The 15,493-nt window shown below is 49.6% G+C and overlaps 1 protein-coding gene across 2 annotated transcripts; it reads left to right on the top strand.

Moving 5' to 3' along the window:
- The first annotated feature begins 858 nt into the window (after positions 1-858).
- On the top strand, positions 859-15,211 carry NIPAL4 (NIPA like domain containing 4). Of its 2 annotated transcripts, XM_068981251.1 has the most exons (6): positions 859-895; positions 4,094-4,333; positions 8,347-8,403; positions 10,033-10,123; positions 13,051-13,211; positions 14,583-15,211. In XM_068981251.1, the coding sequence occupies exons 1-6, from the start codon at positions 859-861 to the stop codon at positions 15,209-15,211; spliced, it is 1,215 nt and encodes a 404-aa protein (XP_068837352.1). The 2 variants fall into 2 exon arrangements, with proteins under 2 accessions (XP_068837352.1, XP_068837354.1); XM_068981253.1 differs by lacking the exon at positions 8,347-8,403.
- Positions 15,212-15,493: the final 282 nt, after the last annotated feature.

Raw genomic sequence — 15,493 nt, forward strand, 5'->3', positions numbered from 1 at the left:
GTAACAAATGTACTTTCCCTCACCTCCATTTTCCTTTTTAATGGTGATTTGGAAAGTCCTAGTCTCTGGGGAGTTGATCCCATTTTGTTTCCCCTATTAATGATATATAAGGTTCTTAGGGGACAGGGAATATTTCTGATTCATTTTGATCTCTAAGTACTCCATTCCCTTCTCTCATTCAGTTTACCAAGTTTCCACCCCTCATTCATTCCACATATATGTATGGACCATTTGTTGAGTACCTACTTTTTGTGCCTGGTACCTATTATTGTCCCCGTGCCCATCAGACATGCGTAGAATGAATAAGGCAGGGAGGCTGGAAGGCAGGCAGAAAGGAAAAAAAAAAAAAAAAAAAAACCAGGGTCCCAGACACCCCTAGCCCGAGAGGCTCCAGCTGACAGCAGAGCCCCCTTTTCCACCCCCACATTCCCACTTCCACCTCGGCCAGAAAATTGCTCCCTCTGCAGCCAGGCTGCAGCCCATCAACTGTGTCATCTGGACGGAACTGGGTGTCGTCCGGCATCGCGCGGCGGGGCGGCGCCGGGGGGCCCGCCCTCTCGCACCCTGTGGCGTGTGGTGGTGATCCCTTGCAGTGTGCTAGGCAGCCTCCGCACCCCAGGAGGGCATGCACCCCTCCGCGGGCAGCACGAGCACAGAGCCCCCAGCCCGCGGAGTTGCCCAAGAGGCCGGGTGGCTCCTCCCCGGGGACCCTCCCCCTCTGGGGCGCGTCATTCTCCCCACCCCCGGGTCCTGACCCCAGGGAGCTGGCCTCGCTGGGACAGTTCTCAGCCACCTGCTCCGGAGCCGGGGAGCCGGGGCGCCGGCAGCCCGTGAGTCGGTGCGAGCGCCCAGAGCCCCATGGAGCTGCCGGCCAGCAACAGCAGCTGCGAGAACGGTGCGTGGGGCTGGCGGGGGCCGGCGGGGACCCGGTGCACCTTGCGCTTTGCCTTCGCTTCACGCTGCTCCTTTCTTCCGCGTCCTCTCCTGCCAGGGGACCCCAAACGGGGCAGGGGGTCCGCGCTTGTCCCTCCACCTAGTTCTCAAGCCCGTCTTGGGGAGGAGCAGGCTTCTGGCTGACTTTCCCCCTCTTTGGACCTGGGGGGCGGGGAGGAGGGGAAGAGGGGGGAGTGGGAGAAGGAGGCGTGGCTTGATTGATTGGAGCTGGTCCATCCAAAGGGTTGAGGGGAGGGTGTCGGGGCTTCTTTTATGTATAGTTGCTTTGGATATTAGCACCTGCCCAGGCCTGTCTCCCTGGGGCTCACCAGAGATAGGGGAGTGGGCACAGAGCCCCACCACCCGCAAATCCATATCCACCTTTTAGGAAAAAGAGGGAAGGAAAAACCCAGGAAAGGAAAAGGAAAGATGCTGAGCCTCATGCTCGAGTTATGAACCTGCGGAATGGACTAGGCTCTTCACTTGCATTATCCCAACTAATCCTTAACACAGCTCTAGAAGGCAGGTAGATATTACCACCTCTGTCATCATCCCAGAGACAGACAGAAATTGAGGCTCTGAAAAGTCCGATGAACTTGCTCAGAGTAATACAGTGGGGATATGGAATATAAAACCAGGGTTCTTGGATTCTAAAACCTGTGCTCACACCACTGTGCTCACCCCATTTTCTGGCATATCTCCATTTTTCTACCTGTCTTGGTATTGCAGCCTGTGGAATATCCATGTTTTTCTAACTTCTCTTCTCCAGTGAAGCTTTCAAAACAGGCCTGTTGGGTACTGGCTGTCTTTGGTTTTCTGAACAACAGTGCAGTTCATTTTCAGCCTCACCTTCCCCTGGGGATAAATATGTTCCGGTCCTAGCATATTCTAGGGGAGAGGTAGGGATCATCTGGCCCAGCATCCATTTGGCAGTGGTGCATCCTCCTCAGGATTGGGTTCCCTTTGGCCCTCAGCCTTCCCTCCTTTTCTTTCTCCCGCTATGGGAAGACTTGACTTGATGGAGGGCACTCAGCTCCTTGGACACCTCAGGCCTCCCCCAAACTGCCAAGCCCACCCTTTGGCTCCACCTGCTGGAGATGTACCTTCAGGAGGGCAGGGGAAGGGCGTGGGGGTGGGCTTGGACTTCCTCTGAGGAGTTACCTTCCTTGGCCGGCATCCTCCCAGCTCTGGCTCTTTTCCTGAACTCAGGGAACTCCCAGGGCTTGACTCCTGTCCAAGTGGAGAAACAGGAGTGAGCAGTCAGGACAAGTCTGATTAAGGACCCAGATGGTTTCTCGTCTGCTCTTCTCTGGATTGTGACACAGGTGTGGGAAAGAGAGGTCTCCCACTGCAGAAGACGCCTGGGTGTCTCTGCTGGGTTCCAGACCCAGTTCTGCCTCCAGGCTTTTGTGAGACTCAAGCAAATCCTTCCCCATCTCAGGGCCTCTGTTTTCCCAGCTGAGAAGAAAGATGGTTAGATGGGCTGCTGCTATTCCATGCTTTCTCTGCTGTGGAAGCAGGGTCAACATTGCCTTTCCTTTGTTCCAACAAAATGCCACTCTGTGCTCCAGGTGTGCCAGAGCTAAAGCTGCCTCCCCTTTTGGGCACTGAGGCTCTTCCAGTGCAGGCCCAAAGGTCTAGCTTGGCCCAAGGGGAAGTGCTAGGCCCAGCCTTATATCCTTGGCACAGGAGCTTGGCTCTTTGTGACACACAGTTTGAAAAAGACCTTCTCCACCAAAAGTCACAAACTCAGATGCTTCAAGGGGCTGAGAACAAAACAACGCTGACTGAACAGAGCTGGGTATGGACTCTGGGGAATCGCAAAGATCATGTCCTATCTAGGGGCAAAAACCCTGCTGAGCTGTGGCCAGCGGTTGCCTATGGGACCGCATACCCAGCGAGGTAAGCAAAGGCAGCCCTGAAGTGGAGTTTTTGTGGGAAATCTCCTGATTTTTAAATGTTAGCAGTGAGTTCATATTTTACAATAACCTTCAAGAGGCTGAGTGAAACCCAGCCCCCTTGCCGCCTGCTTTGTGAAGGGTATGTAGTGACTGAGAGCATGGACTTTGGCATTCTATGCTCTTGAGAAATAATGCTGGTTTCACTGCTTATCACCAATGTAGCCCCAGGTTACCGAGCTTGTCAGGGCCCCAGTTTCTTCAGGTAAAACCCTGGGCATCATCACTGTGCTGTTTCCATGACAAAGATTCTCCTGGAAAGTCCTGGAGTGGTGGGCCTTGTGAGTCCCAGCCTGTATTTTGTCCTGATTCCTTGAACTTGGGCAGCTTCATTCTACTGACTAACGGTCTGCCTCTCATGCCCAGGTTTGTCCTTTTATCTTTGCTGTTTGGGCCAGAAGAACCAGCAAGAGTGTGCTGGCTGAAGGGCATGAGAACTGATGATTCTTGCAGACTCGGGGACTTGGAAAGAGAGCCTAGACAAAGCCTGTGTGGGATGGCATGGACCCTGATTCCTCTGAGGCCTGAAGGAGGCCCCAGCCACTGACCATGCACATCAGAGGTCTTCGAAGTAAGACCTGGGATAGTTGGTTCTCATAGACAAGGATGCTGGTATTTCATCACCTTCAGGCCTCAGAGGGGCTGTGCACTCCAGCCTCGCTCGCTCCTGTTACCTGTAGGGACTCCCTGCTGTGGCTGGAGTTAAGTATAAGTGAAGAAGCCTCTGGAAGGGGAGAATATATGTGCTCCTGAGCTGTTGGAGGCCTCTGTGCCCGGAGGATGGGAGATGTTTCCTGTGGAGGCCAGGAGCTTGGATTCAGTGATGCCTGAGAGCTGGGGGGACCCTGTTTGGTGTGTGGGAGCATCTTTCTGGCTTAGTGATGAGGTGCTGGAGCTCAGGAGTCAGACAGCCTGTGTTCTTAGGCAGGGTTCCTGACCTCTCATGCCCTCCGTCTCCACATCTATGAAATGGGAATCAAAGACAGTGCTTACCTGACATGTGGTTGGAAGAACTTGATGAGTTCATAAAGTCCCTTGCCTAGAGTAAGCACTCAGTGAACCTTAACTGTTCCTTTGTAGTTTGGAGCCTGGGATGTGGATGGAATGTGGCAGTAGCTGAAGCGTGGAGTCTGAAACAGTGGCCCAGTGCTTCTAAAGCACACAGATGTCCCCACCTGACCCTCTCACCATGCTCTTCCCAGGTTCCCTGATCAGCCTGTACTGCTCCTCCCAAAAAGTCCTGTGCCAGATCGTCAGTGACCTCCAGCCTGAGGTGCCCAGCAATGTCACCTCCAACAGCTGGCAGGAGAGGTTCAGGAAGAACTACAGCTTCTATGTCGGTCTGGGGCTGGCCATCCTGTCCAGCTTCCTCGTCGGCAGCAGCGTCATCCTCAAGAAGAAGGGCCTACAGCGACTGGTGGCCTCGGGCGCCACGCGGGCTGGTAGGCTCCTGCGGGGGCAGGTGCAGATGGGGTGTCGGGTGGCGAGCCCTCAGCCAGCCCTGTGAGCCTCCATTTGTGGGCCCACTGGAGCAGCTTGCGAGCTGGTCCTAGATGGGCACAAGAGGCCCGCTCTCCATCCCATTGGGAACCTCAGCCACCAGCAGGAGACCCTCCTTTATAACCCAGCAGTTCGTGAGAACTACCTGATCCAATAATTGAGGTGAAGACAGGGAAAAGTCCCAGGGCCAAGACTAAGAAACCCCACGTCTAGTTCTGTTTTTTTGTTTTTGTCTGCACCAGGTCTTAGTTGCAGTACTTGGGCACTTTGATCTGAATGCAGGATCTTTAGTTGTGGCATGAGAACTCTTAGCTATGTCATGCGGGATCTAGTTCCCTGACCAGGGATCAAACACAGGCTCCCTACATTGGGAGCATGGAGTCTTAGCCACTAGACCACCAAAGAAATCCCCTGGCTTTATTTCTTATCGATTGTGTCATTGTAGGCAAGGCATAACTTCCATAAAAAATGGGAATATAAAACTTCTGCCCATAACAGTGTCAGGCAGTAATGTGTCCTCACTTACTAGCAATCTGAGCTCCTCTATAGGCTACAGAAGAATTACTGAGTCTCTGTCCACTGGGATTTGCTTGTTTGGAAAATAAGATGTGTATCCATGAAACAGTTGTTGAGAAAAGGAATCCTATGTAAAAGAATCTTGCCATTTAATCATCATTCATTATGTCCCTACTGTGTGCCAGGTGCCATGCTAGACCTGGGGACACAGTGCCCTTGTGGGTCATTGGGTTGAGTGAGAGAGATAGGCAAGTCAATGAGCACTTGTTCTGTAGCATGTTAAGTGCTATCATGGGGAAAATGGTTTTTCCAGTAGTCATGTATGGATGTGAGAGTTGGATCATAAAGAAAGCTGAATGCCAAAGAATTGATGCTTTTGAACTGTGGTGTTGGAGAAGACTCTTGAGAGTCCCTTGGACTGCAAGGAGATCAAACCAGTCAATCCTAAAGGCAATCAGTCCTGAATATTCATTGGAAGGACTGATGCTGAAACTGAAGCTCCAATACTTTGGCCACCTGGTGTGAAGAACTGACTCACTGGAAAAGACCCTGATGCTGGGAAAGATTGAAGGCAGGAGGAGAAGGGGACAACAGAGGATGAGATGGTTGGATGGCATCACCAACTCAATGGACATGAGTTTGAGCAAGCTCTGGGAGTTGGTGATGGTCAGGGAAGCCTGGAGTGCTGCAGTCCATGGGGTCACAAAGAGTCAGACACAACTGAGCAAATGAACTGAACTGATGGCAATATTTTGGAGGAGCATGTAAATCTTAGGCTTGGAGGGTAGGGGAGGTTTCCTGTAAAGGCTAATTTGAGGAGCTGAGACTATATGACATTGAGATAACAAAGTGGGAGAAGGAGAAAGATGTAGAATTCCAGGCAGAAAGAACAGCATGTGCAAAGGCCCAGGGGTGAGGGAGTGTGATTGATATTAGAAGTTGCAAGTATCTCAGGATGGCTGGAGCATGGAGGGGTAAGAGATGGGGTGAGGGCCAGCTCATGAGAAGTCTTATAAACTAGGCTCCAGGGTTTAAGTGTAATTGTAAGTGATGAAAGTTTTAAGCAGGCATAAATGATATAGTTTGATTTATGATTTAGAAAGACCCCTAGCTGCTGGGTGCAAAATGGATTTGGGGGTAAGACGGGAGGCTAAGAGACAAGTTAGGGGAGAAAAACAACAGATCTTGGGCAAGGAAACTGCAGTGGGAATGGAGACAAGTGGTGGAGTCCAGGGATAGTTTTTGAAGGTCCAATGTACTGAATTCGATGGTGCCCGGCTCCAAAGGGAGGGTGAAAAAGTGAGTCAGGATGACTCAGAACTCTCTGATTTGGGCAACTGAGAAGATGATGGTGCTATTTTCTGAGATAAAGGATTCAGGAGGAGCAGGTTTATAGGAAGCTGATGTGTTCAGGTTTGGACGTGTCCAGTTTAATGTTCTGCGGGACACTGAGCTTTGGAAGCAGACTCCTTGAGTACCAACTCTAGCTCCCTGGTTCCTGGTGATGTGATCCTGGGCAAGAAAACTCATTTTTCTGTGCCTCAGCTTCCTCATCTGACAAACTGGGGGTAGGAATAGGCCAGGCTAAAGGATTGTTGTGGAAATATGTCGTGTGTTTAGAGAGATACTTGGCATAGACTAAGCGCTAGTATTAGTATTACTGTGATCTAAGTGGGAGGGCCTGACACAGTTGGATACCCGGGACTAGAATCAGATGTGCTCTAAAAATGGAGAGCTGTGAGGTTTGGGGATAAAGTCAAGGTCAGCAGTCATTGCTGCTCTATCTCTATGGAGACAAGTGTTCCAAAGGCCGGAAACCCGCTAAAGTACCAGAAAAACAGCTGCTTGCACTCAGGAGAGAGCAGGGCAGGTATCATTGATCATTCAGAAAGGCAGCTTTCCTGGAATGAGTTTTTTTTCTCCAATCTGCTATTTCGATACCTTCTGAGATTTCAACTCAATAAAATGCTCTCAGAGCTCTTAATTTTTATGGGAGAGTCTGACTCCTTTAAGAACCTGATGAAAGCTAAGGGCTATCTTAGAAAAATGGGCATTTACAAAAAACCACATTCAAGTTTTAGACAACACTGTCTAAAACCCATCTTCCTTCTCCTCCTCCTCATCGCTAACGTTGGGTTTTGACTGTGTGCCAGGCTCTGAGTCCACCATGTGACCAAAGCAGACACAATTCTTGGCTTCGTGGAGCTTCCATTTTAGTAGGGGAAATGCCAGAAAATAAATAGATCAATTCAAATTATAGACAGTAAGTGTCACTAATGAGTGTGATGAGAGAAAAACCCAAGGGAGGGCATTTTAGGGAAAGCAGCGTCAAGTGGAGACCTGTAGAGTAGGTAAAGATACAGGCAAATATTGTTAAGAAGACTATTCTGAACACGGAAAAACACACACCAAGCCCTTAAGGTCAAAACAAACTCATCATTTTTGAAGAAGGCAAAGGCAGCCGGAGTGGCTAGACTATAGTAAGAGTGGTGGGAGATGCCTTTGGAGAGGTGAGCAGGGTCACAACTAGGATCAGCCTTGTTAGGAATCCTGGTCTTTATCCTAAGAGTATTTTGAAGCCACTGGCCAGCTCTAAGCTGAGGAGTGACATAATTGTTAAAAACCCCTGGCTACTATGAAAGGAATGGATTCTAAAGGCACAGGATTGAGCTGGAGGAATCAATCCTAGGAGGCAGTTGCCTCCACCCAGGCCAGAAGTAACAGTGCCTGGGAGTTGGGTGGTAGCAGTGGGGTGGACACGTGTAGATGCTTTTTGGAGACAGAATGCACAGGATGGACTGGATGCAGAGAGTGCAGTAATGGGACGGTCCAGTGTGATTCCCTGGTTTCTGGATCAAGCAACTAGATATGCAGAGGTGCCCCTTACTGAATTTCATTTGCGGGTTATTGCTGTTTTGGTCGCTAAGTCTTGTCAACTCTTTTGCGACTGTATGGACTGCAGCCCACCTGGGATTTCCCAGGCAAGAATATTGGAGTGGCTTGCCATTTACTTCTCCAGGGGATCTTCCCAACCCAAGGATCAAACCTGCATCTCCTTCATCAGCAAGTGGATTCTTTACCATTGAATCCAGCCCTCATTTGGTGGGTGGGAGCATTTTAAAATCAAGAGTTCCATTTAGGACAGAGTTTGAGATGCCTGTGATAGACCCAAGAGGTGTTGAGTAAGTAACCGGATACACATCAGGGCTCAGGAGAAAGGAGCAGGATGCATACATGAACTAGGGACATGAGCATCCAGAAGGAACTTCAAACTTTGGAAGGGGTGCACTCGCTCAGGAGAGGGCCCAGAAGGAAGCCTGGAGGATGCACCACAGCTGCCGTGTACTGAACCATTGGAGGCTGGGGAGGAAAAGGAGGGAAGGAAAGGTGCTGGGAACGTGTGGCCAACCTCTAACTCAGGGCGCATTCCTTTCTACAGTGGATGGAGGCTATGGCTACCTGAAGGACTCAATGTGGTGGGCTGGATTTCTCACGAGTAAGTAGGTCCTTTCTCTCTCTCTCTTTGTTTTGGCTGTACCCAGTCTTAGTTGCAGTACACAGAATCTTTGTTCCCCAAACAGGGGTCAAACCTAGGCTCTCTGCTTTGAGAACTCGGTGTCTTAGGCACTGGACCACCAGAGAAGTCCCTTGTAAGTGGATTCTTTGCTACTAAGGACACTGCCCTATTGATGATAGAGGCAGAGATGAAAGAAGGAATAGATGTCTCTGTTGTGCAAAATATGCATCCAAGGCCCAGATTTCTAAGGGGGAAACCTTGATAGTCTTTGCAGGTAGAACATTTTACCTGGCCCCTCAGGTTACTTTCTCCATCCACAGTGACGTCTTTCATCCACAAAGCATCTGTCCCCAGAGGGGTTTGTACAGAACTGGTAATGATAAAGGTATAATTTCTCAACTTCCCCTGAAAGGCAGGGAGCTATGACTGCCAGAGTCTCCCAGACTCCTACAGGGCACAGCCCAGGACTCCTAACTCAGCTGTCCCATTCCCCAGCAATTGTTGGCTCACTTAGGATGTGACTGGTCTTCCACCTAAGGTTTGTCCAAACTTGCACGTTCACACATTTCCCCCCACTTTCCACCACCCTTTCTGGCTTTCAAACTCTAATTCTTTGGGTTGGATGGAGAAGTAGTGAGCTTTCTGTTTATAATCCAAGTCAGGTTTTGATCCCTGTCTTAGCCAGAGTTATCACATTCATCACCTGCTTTGAAAGGCCAGACCCAGATCATTCTCTATGAGCAAAGAGACAGGAGTCTGCAAACTGGAAACTCTCGTGGGGAGAAGTAGACCCTTTGGGAATATCTGTCTAACCACCTGCCTGTCAGTCTAGACTAGCCACCACTACTCTGGGAAAGACAGCTCCATGGACCATTGGGTACCTGGAGAATCGATGACTGTGGCTGTTTATTTGATAATTCACACTTCCTAGTTGTTGTTGTTCAGTCACTGAGTCATGTCTGACTCTTTGCGACATGAGAGACTACAGCATGCCAGGCTTCTCTGTCCTCACCATGTCCCAGAGTTTGCTCAGATTCATGTCCATTGAGTCAATGATGTCATCCAACTGTCTCATCCTGTTGCTTCCTTCTCCTCTTTGCCCTTAATCTTTTCCAGCAACATGGTCTTTTCTAATCAGCAGGCTCTTCGCATCAGGTGGCCAAAGTATTGGAGCTTCAGCTTCAGCACTGGTCCTTTCAATGAATATTCAGGGTTGATTTCCTTTAGGATTGACTGGTTTGATCTCCTTTGTGCCCCACTTTTTAGAACTTACTTTAATCATACAGACCAATCATTGGTCTGAGATACCCTTAATTGTGCTTAGGCTAGAACCCAAGAGACCTCTAGAACAAGAAGGTGCCATATGACCCTGGACTCTAGGCCACCTCCTTATCTTTGAAATGAGAGGATCTGGTCAGGATGGTCTGGGCCTGACCTTTAGATGAGATTCTGCAGGGAGAAAGCTTAAGGATCGGGATTGTAATGAATGCTGGTCTGGGATTCTGTGAATGGGTGAACACCAAACAAAGCTGTCTCCACCCACATTCATCTGGGCTGGAGATGGCGCATCAGAGCCACTGTGACCTCTTCTCTCCCTTCGTTTCCTAGTGGCTGCTGGGGAAGTTGCCAACTTCGGGGCCTACGCGTTCGCTCCTGCCACAGTCGTCACCCCTCTGGGAGCGCTGAGTATCCTCATAAGGTTAGTCCCCTCTCCTGCTCTCTCTGACTCCTTCATGTTGTCAGTTGATGTCTGAAACTGCCATATGGGATCAATCGCTACTTGCAGTCAGGGACCTGGGTCAGTCCCAGCTCCCGGAAAGAGGCTCTGCACTGGGGACTGCGTGCTGACTGTTGTTCTAGCATCCCTTCTACTGCCTGGGCAGTGAAGGGACAGGCCAAGCCCAATCCAGGGAAAGGGCTGTCCCTGCCACCAGGCTGAAGGTCTCATGTCAGTGTTTTGGTGCCCACACATTGAAAGTACAAGCCCTAGATTAACTGTCCCTGAGTTCTAACCTTATCTCTGCCACTTTGTAGTTACAGTACATGGCAGGTCACTTAACTACTCTAAATGTCAATTTCCCATCTCCTAAGTGGGGATGTTCATAATGCCTGCCTGAAGGCATAGCTTCAAGGCCTCAGTGAGATAATGCACAGAAGGTGCATCGTACAGAATCAGCACTGAAGAATATCCACGGCTAACGTGTGTTTAGGGGTTTTGTTGTTGTTCTTGTTTAGTCAGTAAGTCGTGTCCAACTCTTGTGACCTCGTGGACTGTAGCCTGCCAGGTTCCTCTGCCCATGGAATTTTCTAAGCAAGAATACTGGAATGAGTAACCTATGCTTTCTCCAGGTATCTTCCCAATCCAGGTATTGAGCCAGAGTCTTCTGCATTGCAGGCGATTCTTTACCAGTGCACCACCTTTAATCCTCACAGTATCCCTACTAATTAGAAAGGAGGGGAGACCTAAGGCCAAGAGAGGTTAAGCATCTTGACCAAGGTCACCCAGATCCCCGGAGACTGAGCCAGGATTCCCTCCCAGGCTGTCTAATTTCAGAGTCTGGATGCTTGATCACTAGGCCATGTTTCCTGGAAAATGTTTGATAATTTTAAAGGTAACTGCTATTACATGTGTGTGCTTCCCATTGCCCTGTTCCTCCCAAGCTATAAGACCCCTCCTCTGTGGGGGTCCTGAGTCCCATTTGAAGCTGGCTCTGATTGTTACCCTAATCATGGAGTCCTGGTAAGTGCCGGCCTACCACACCCAATACCTATAATTTCCTGTTTTGTTTTGCCAGCTTGAAGATAATCTTGCAACATCTATACACTCAAAAGCCAGATAGAGCCATGACTCACACGGCATAGTTGGCTGATGTAGCTGTGATACCACTATTGCATATCTGGTTAGTTTACAAATTCCCATCCCAGGTAGTTAGGAGAGGCAGGGAACCCTTTACTTTGTGACCCCTGCCTTTGCTAAGGCCACCAAATGCTGGTAAAAAGGCATCGTGGGTAAGATGCTTTTGGTAGTTTTAGAGGAGAGATGGGAAACATTTAGAGGAGCTTAGACAATAGTCCCCTCTTTCCTGATCTCTTTAAGCAGGACTCGTGAAGCTTACTGGGTGACCTTAGGTCAGCCAACAGATTTTTATCCTAAAGTAATGCCACCCTTGTAAAGCAACAGAAGCACGCCCCAGTGATCATAATTGTCTTGTCCCATTTCCCTCCCATCTTCCCTCACTTTTGCCAGCTCATTTGGAGGAATGAAAGTCATATCACCAAAGAACAGCAAGGAACTGGAGGTGTTTTGCCCAGAAAAGACTCAAGTCACAATTCTCCTCAGTGAGATGTAGAGGGAAAAACCATAGGCTTTATAATTAGACAGAATTTGAGCTCAAATTCTGGCTTGTCTCATCAGTTGTATGATCTTGCCACCATTTAAGCTTCTATGGGACTCAGTTTTCTCATCTATTAAATGGGCATCTTTTTTTGCTTCTCAGAGTTATAAGATGTTAGTGAGGTAATACAACTCTGAGAAGTAAAGAATATACGCCCATTTAATAGATGTTAGTGAGGTAATACGGAGAAGGCAATGGCAACCCACTCCAGTACTCTTGTCGGGAAGGTCCCATGGATGGAGGAGCCTAGTAGGCTGCAGTCCACGGGATCGCTAGGAGTCAGACATGACTTCACTTTCACTTTTCAGTTTCATGCATAGGAGAAGGAAATGGCAACCCACTCCAGTATTCTTGCCTGGAGAATCCCAGGGACGGGAGAGCCGGGTGGGCTGCCATCTATGGGGTCGCACAGAGTCGGACATAACTGAAGCGACTTAGCAGAAGCAGCAGCAGCAGTGAGGTAATAAATAGAAAGTTCCTAGCATAATGCCAGTGCAAGAGATGCAAGAGACATGGGTTCGATCCTTGGGCCAGGAAGATCCCCTGGAGTAGAAAATGGCAACCCACTCTAGTGTTCTTGCCTGGAAAATTCCGTGGACAGAGGAGCCTGGCGGGCTACAGTCCATGGGGTCACAGACTTGGACGCAGCTGTGCATGCACGCATGCAGTGCCTGCTGATAAAGTGCTCAAGACACAGTGCCTGTGATGGTCATGATGGTTGTTTATGCTGGCATATACAGATGGAAGAAGGGATGGATTTGTTCTGTATGGTGCAAGGAATAAGATATGGGACAAGTAGAAATAACCACATTAGGGTAATACCTCATAGAATGAACCTACAATGGATTCATCCACATTGTGAAGGGGTGAGCTGTTTGCCACGAGAGACATACAAGCCAAAGCTGAAAGCGTTTCACATTTGTTTGCAGTGTTACAGAAGATGTGCTCATTGGGTAGGAAGTTAGACAAGAGTGCTCTGAAGGGCTCTCCCAACTCTTCTGTTTGGGGATACTCTCCGTCTCTAAATGAAAGAAATTCACGTGGCTGTTGTCCATTCCTCCAGCCTACACTGTAGCCCTCCCATAAGTAAGTTTCTGTTTCAGACATTTCCAAGGGGTCCAGAAAAGCTCCCACATGGAAGAGCAGTGAGCCCTCGCTCTGCCCTGGCCTTTCTCCAGGATGCTGGGGCCAGCCTGGCTACTCTGAGCCCTTTCTCCTCTTCTGCACACAGTGCCATCTTTTCCTCGTATTTCCTGGGGGAGAGTCTGAACCTCCTGGGGAAGCTGGGCTGTCTGATCTGCATGGCTGGCAGCACAGTGATGGTGATACACGCCCCCGAGGAAGAGAAGATCACCACCATCATGGAGATGGCTGCCAAGATGAAAGACACAGGTAGGTTCCAGCTCCCCTTGAGCAGGAAAGCACTGGGGGTGAACCCTGGGGAGGGCTGACTGGGTTATGGCTGTCTCAGGTGCTGCCACCTGGAGGAGGAGGAGGAAGCAAGTCTGGGGAAGAAAACTGATGGCCTGGTACTAAGGCTAGTTTACAGGGTCCCAGTCTGATAGGTGTTGATGCTGTTTAGTATGTAATGGGTACTGTTCTAAATGCTTTGTTTGCACTGTCTTTGTTCAAATATGATAGACTGGGTGGCTTATAAACAATAGACATTTTTCACAGTTCTGGAAGCCATCATCAAGTCCTTGATCAAGCCCTATAGATTTTGTTCATAGACATCACCACCAGGTGTCCTCACCTGGTGGAAGGGGCAGGGGAGCTCTCTGGAGTCCCCTGGGGCACTAATCCCTTCATGAGGGCTCTACTCTTACGACTTAATCACCTCTCAAAACCCTCACCTCCAAATACTGTCACATTAGGGGATTAGGTTTCAATATATGAATGGGAGGGGGCATTCAGTCAATTGAGTATATTATCTCATTTAATCTCACAAAAAAAGCTCCTATAGGGAAGGTCCTATTATTATTCCTATTTTAAAGATGAAACTGAGATCTTGGGGGTTTAATGAATAACTTGTACAAGTTATTAAAAAGTTGTGTTGCTGGGACCAGAACCCATGTTTGATTCCAGAACCTAGATTTCCTTTTTTAACAACACAGATTTATCTGTTTATTTTTACTTATTTTTTATTTGGCCGTGCCACAAAACGAGCTTCCCAGGTGGCGCTAGTGGTAAAGAACGTGCTGCCATTGCAGGAGACATAAGAGACCTGGGTTCAACCCCTCGGAAGGGAAGATCCCCTGGAGGAGGGCACGGCGACCCACTCCAGTACTCTTGCCTTGAGAATCCCATGGACAGAGGAGCCCGGTAGGGTCAGAGAGAGTCAGACACAACTGAAGTGACTTAGCATGCGTAGTATAAGAGGGCTTCCCAGGAGGAACTGGTGGTACAGGATCTGCCTGCCAGTGCAGGAGATGCAAAAGATGTGGGTTTGATCCCTGGGTCAGGAAGATCCCCTGCAGGAGGGCATAGTAACCCACTCCAGTATTCTTGCCTGGAGAATCCCGTGGACCAAGAAGCCTGGTGGGCTATGGTCCACAGGGTCGCAGAGTCAGACACAGCTGAAGAGACTTAGTTTCCCGACCAGGGATAAACCCACACCCGTTGCACTGCAGGTGCAGAGCCTTAACCACTAGACTGCCAGGGAAGTCCTCCAGAGCCCAGATTCTTAATGTGACATCCCGCTGCCATGGTGGATGCTGATGGCATCCTCCCAGCTCAGGTCCTCTCTCTCCCTCCCCCACAAAGGGTACATCGTGTTCGCTGTGTTTCTGCTGGTGTCCTGCCTCATCCTCATCTTCGTCGTCGCCCCACGTTATGGACAAAGGAACATCCTCGTCTACATCGTCATCTGCTCTGTGATCGGGGCCTTCTCTGTGCCCGCCAGCAAGGGTCTGGGCATGACCATCAGGAACTTCTTCCAGGGGCTGCCAGTGGTGCGGCACCCTCTCCCCTACATCCTGTCCCTCACGCTGGCGCTTTCCATCAGCACTCAGGTCAACTTCCTCAACAGGGCGCTGGACATCTTCAACACCTCCCTGGTGTTCCCCATCTACTACGTGTTTTTTACCACGATGGTGATGACCTCCTCCATCATCCTCTTCAAGGAGTGGTACAGGATGTCGGCCGTGGACATCGTGGGCACCCTCTCCGGCTTTGTCACCATCATCCTGGGTGTATTCATGCTTCATGCTTTCAAAGACCTGGACATCAGCCAGAGCAGCCTGCCCCACATGCACAAAAACCCACCTGCCACTCCTGCCCCAGAGCCCAGTGTCATTAGACTTGGAGACAAGAATGTCCTGGTGGACAACATGGAACTCTCCAGCACCCCATCACCAGAAGAGAAGCCCAAAGTGTTTATAGCCCATTCTTAAAGCCTGAAGTAGAGAAGTGAGAGGATGAGCCCTGTAGTACAGCCTGACTGCTTGATTTCAGAGCCATCTGGTTACTTCCAACAGAACTCTTACCAATGGGCTCTTTTCTTGAGACTTTGATTTATACCTCATCGCTGTTTCCAGGAGAAAAAATCCCTACTCAGTGAGCAGTGGTGGTATAACTTCCTGGAAACACAGCCTCTGTGACCAAATACCCTACTTTACTTGGTGCCAGCAGGTCCCCTGGACCTCCCTTCCCACTTGTTTTCTCTGTGTTGTGGG

Source organism: Capricornis sumatraensis, chromosome 9, assembly GCF_032405125.1.
Source record: "Capricornis sumatraensis isolate serow.1 chromosome 9, serow.2, whole genome shotgun sequence".
NCBI classification, from domain to species: Eukaryota; Metazoa; Chordata; class Mammalia; order Artiodactyla; family Bovidae; genus Capricornis; species Capricornis sumatraensis.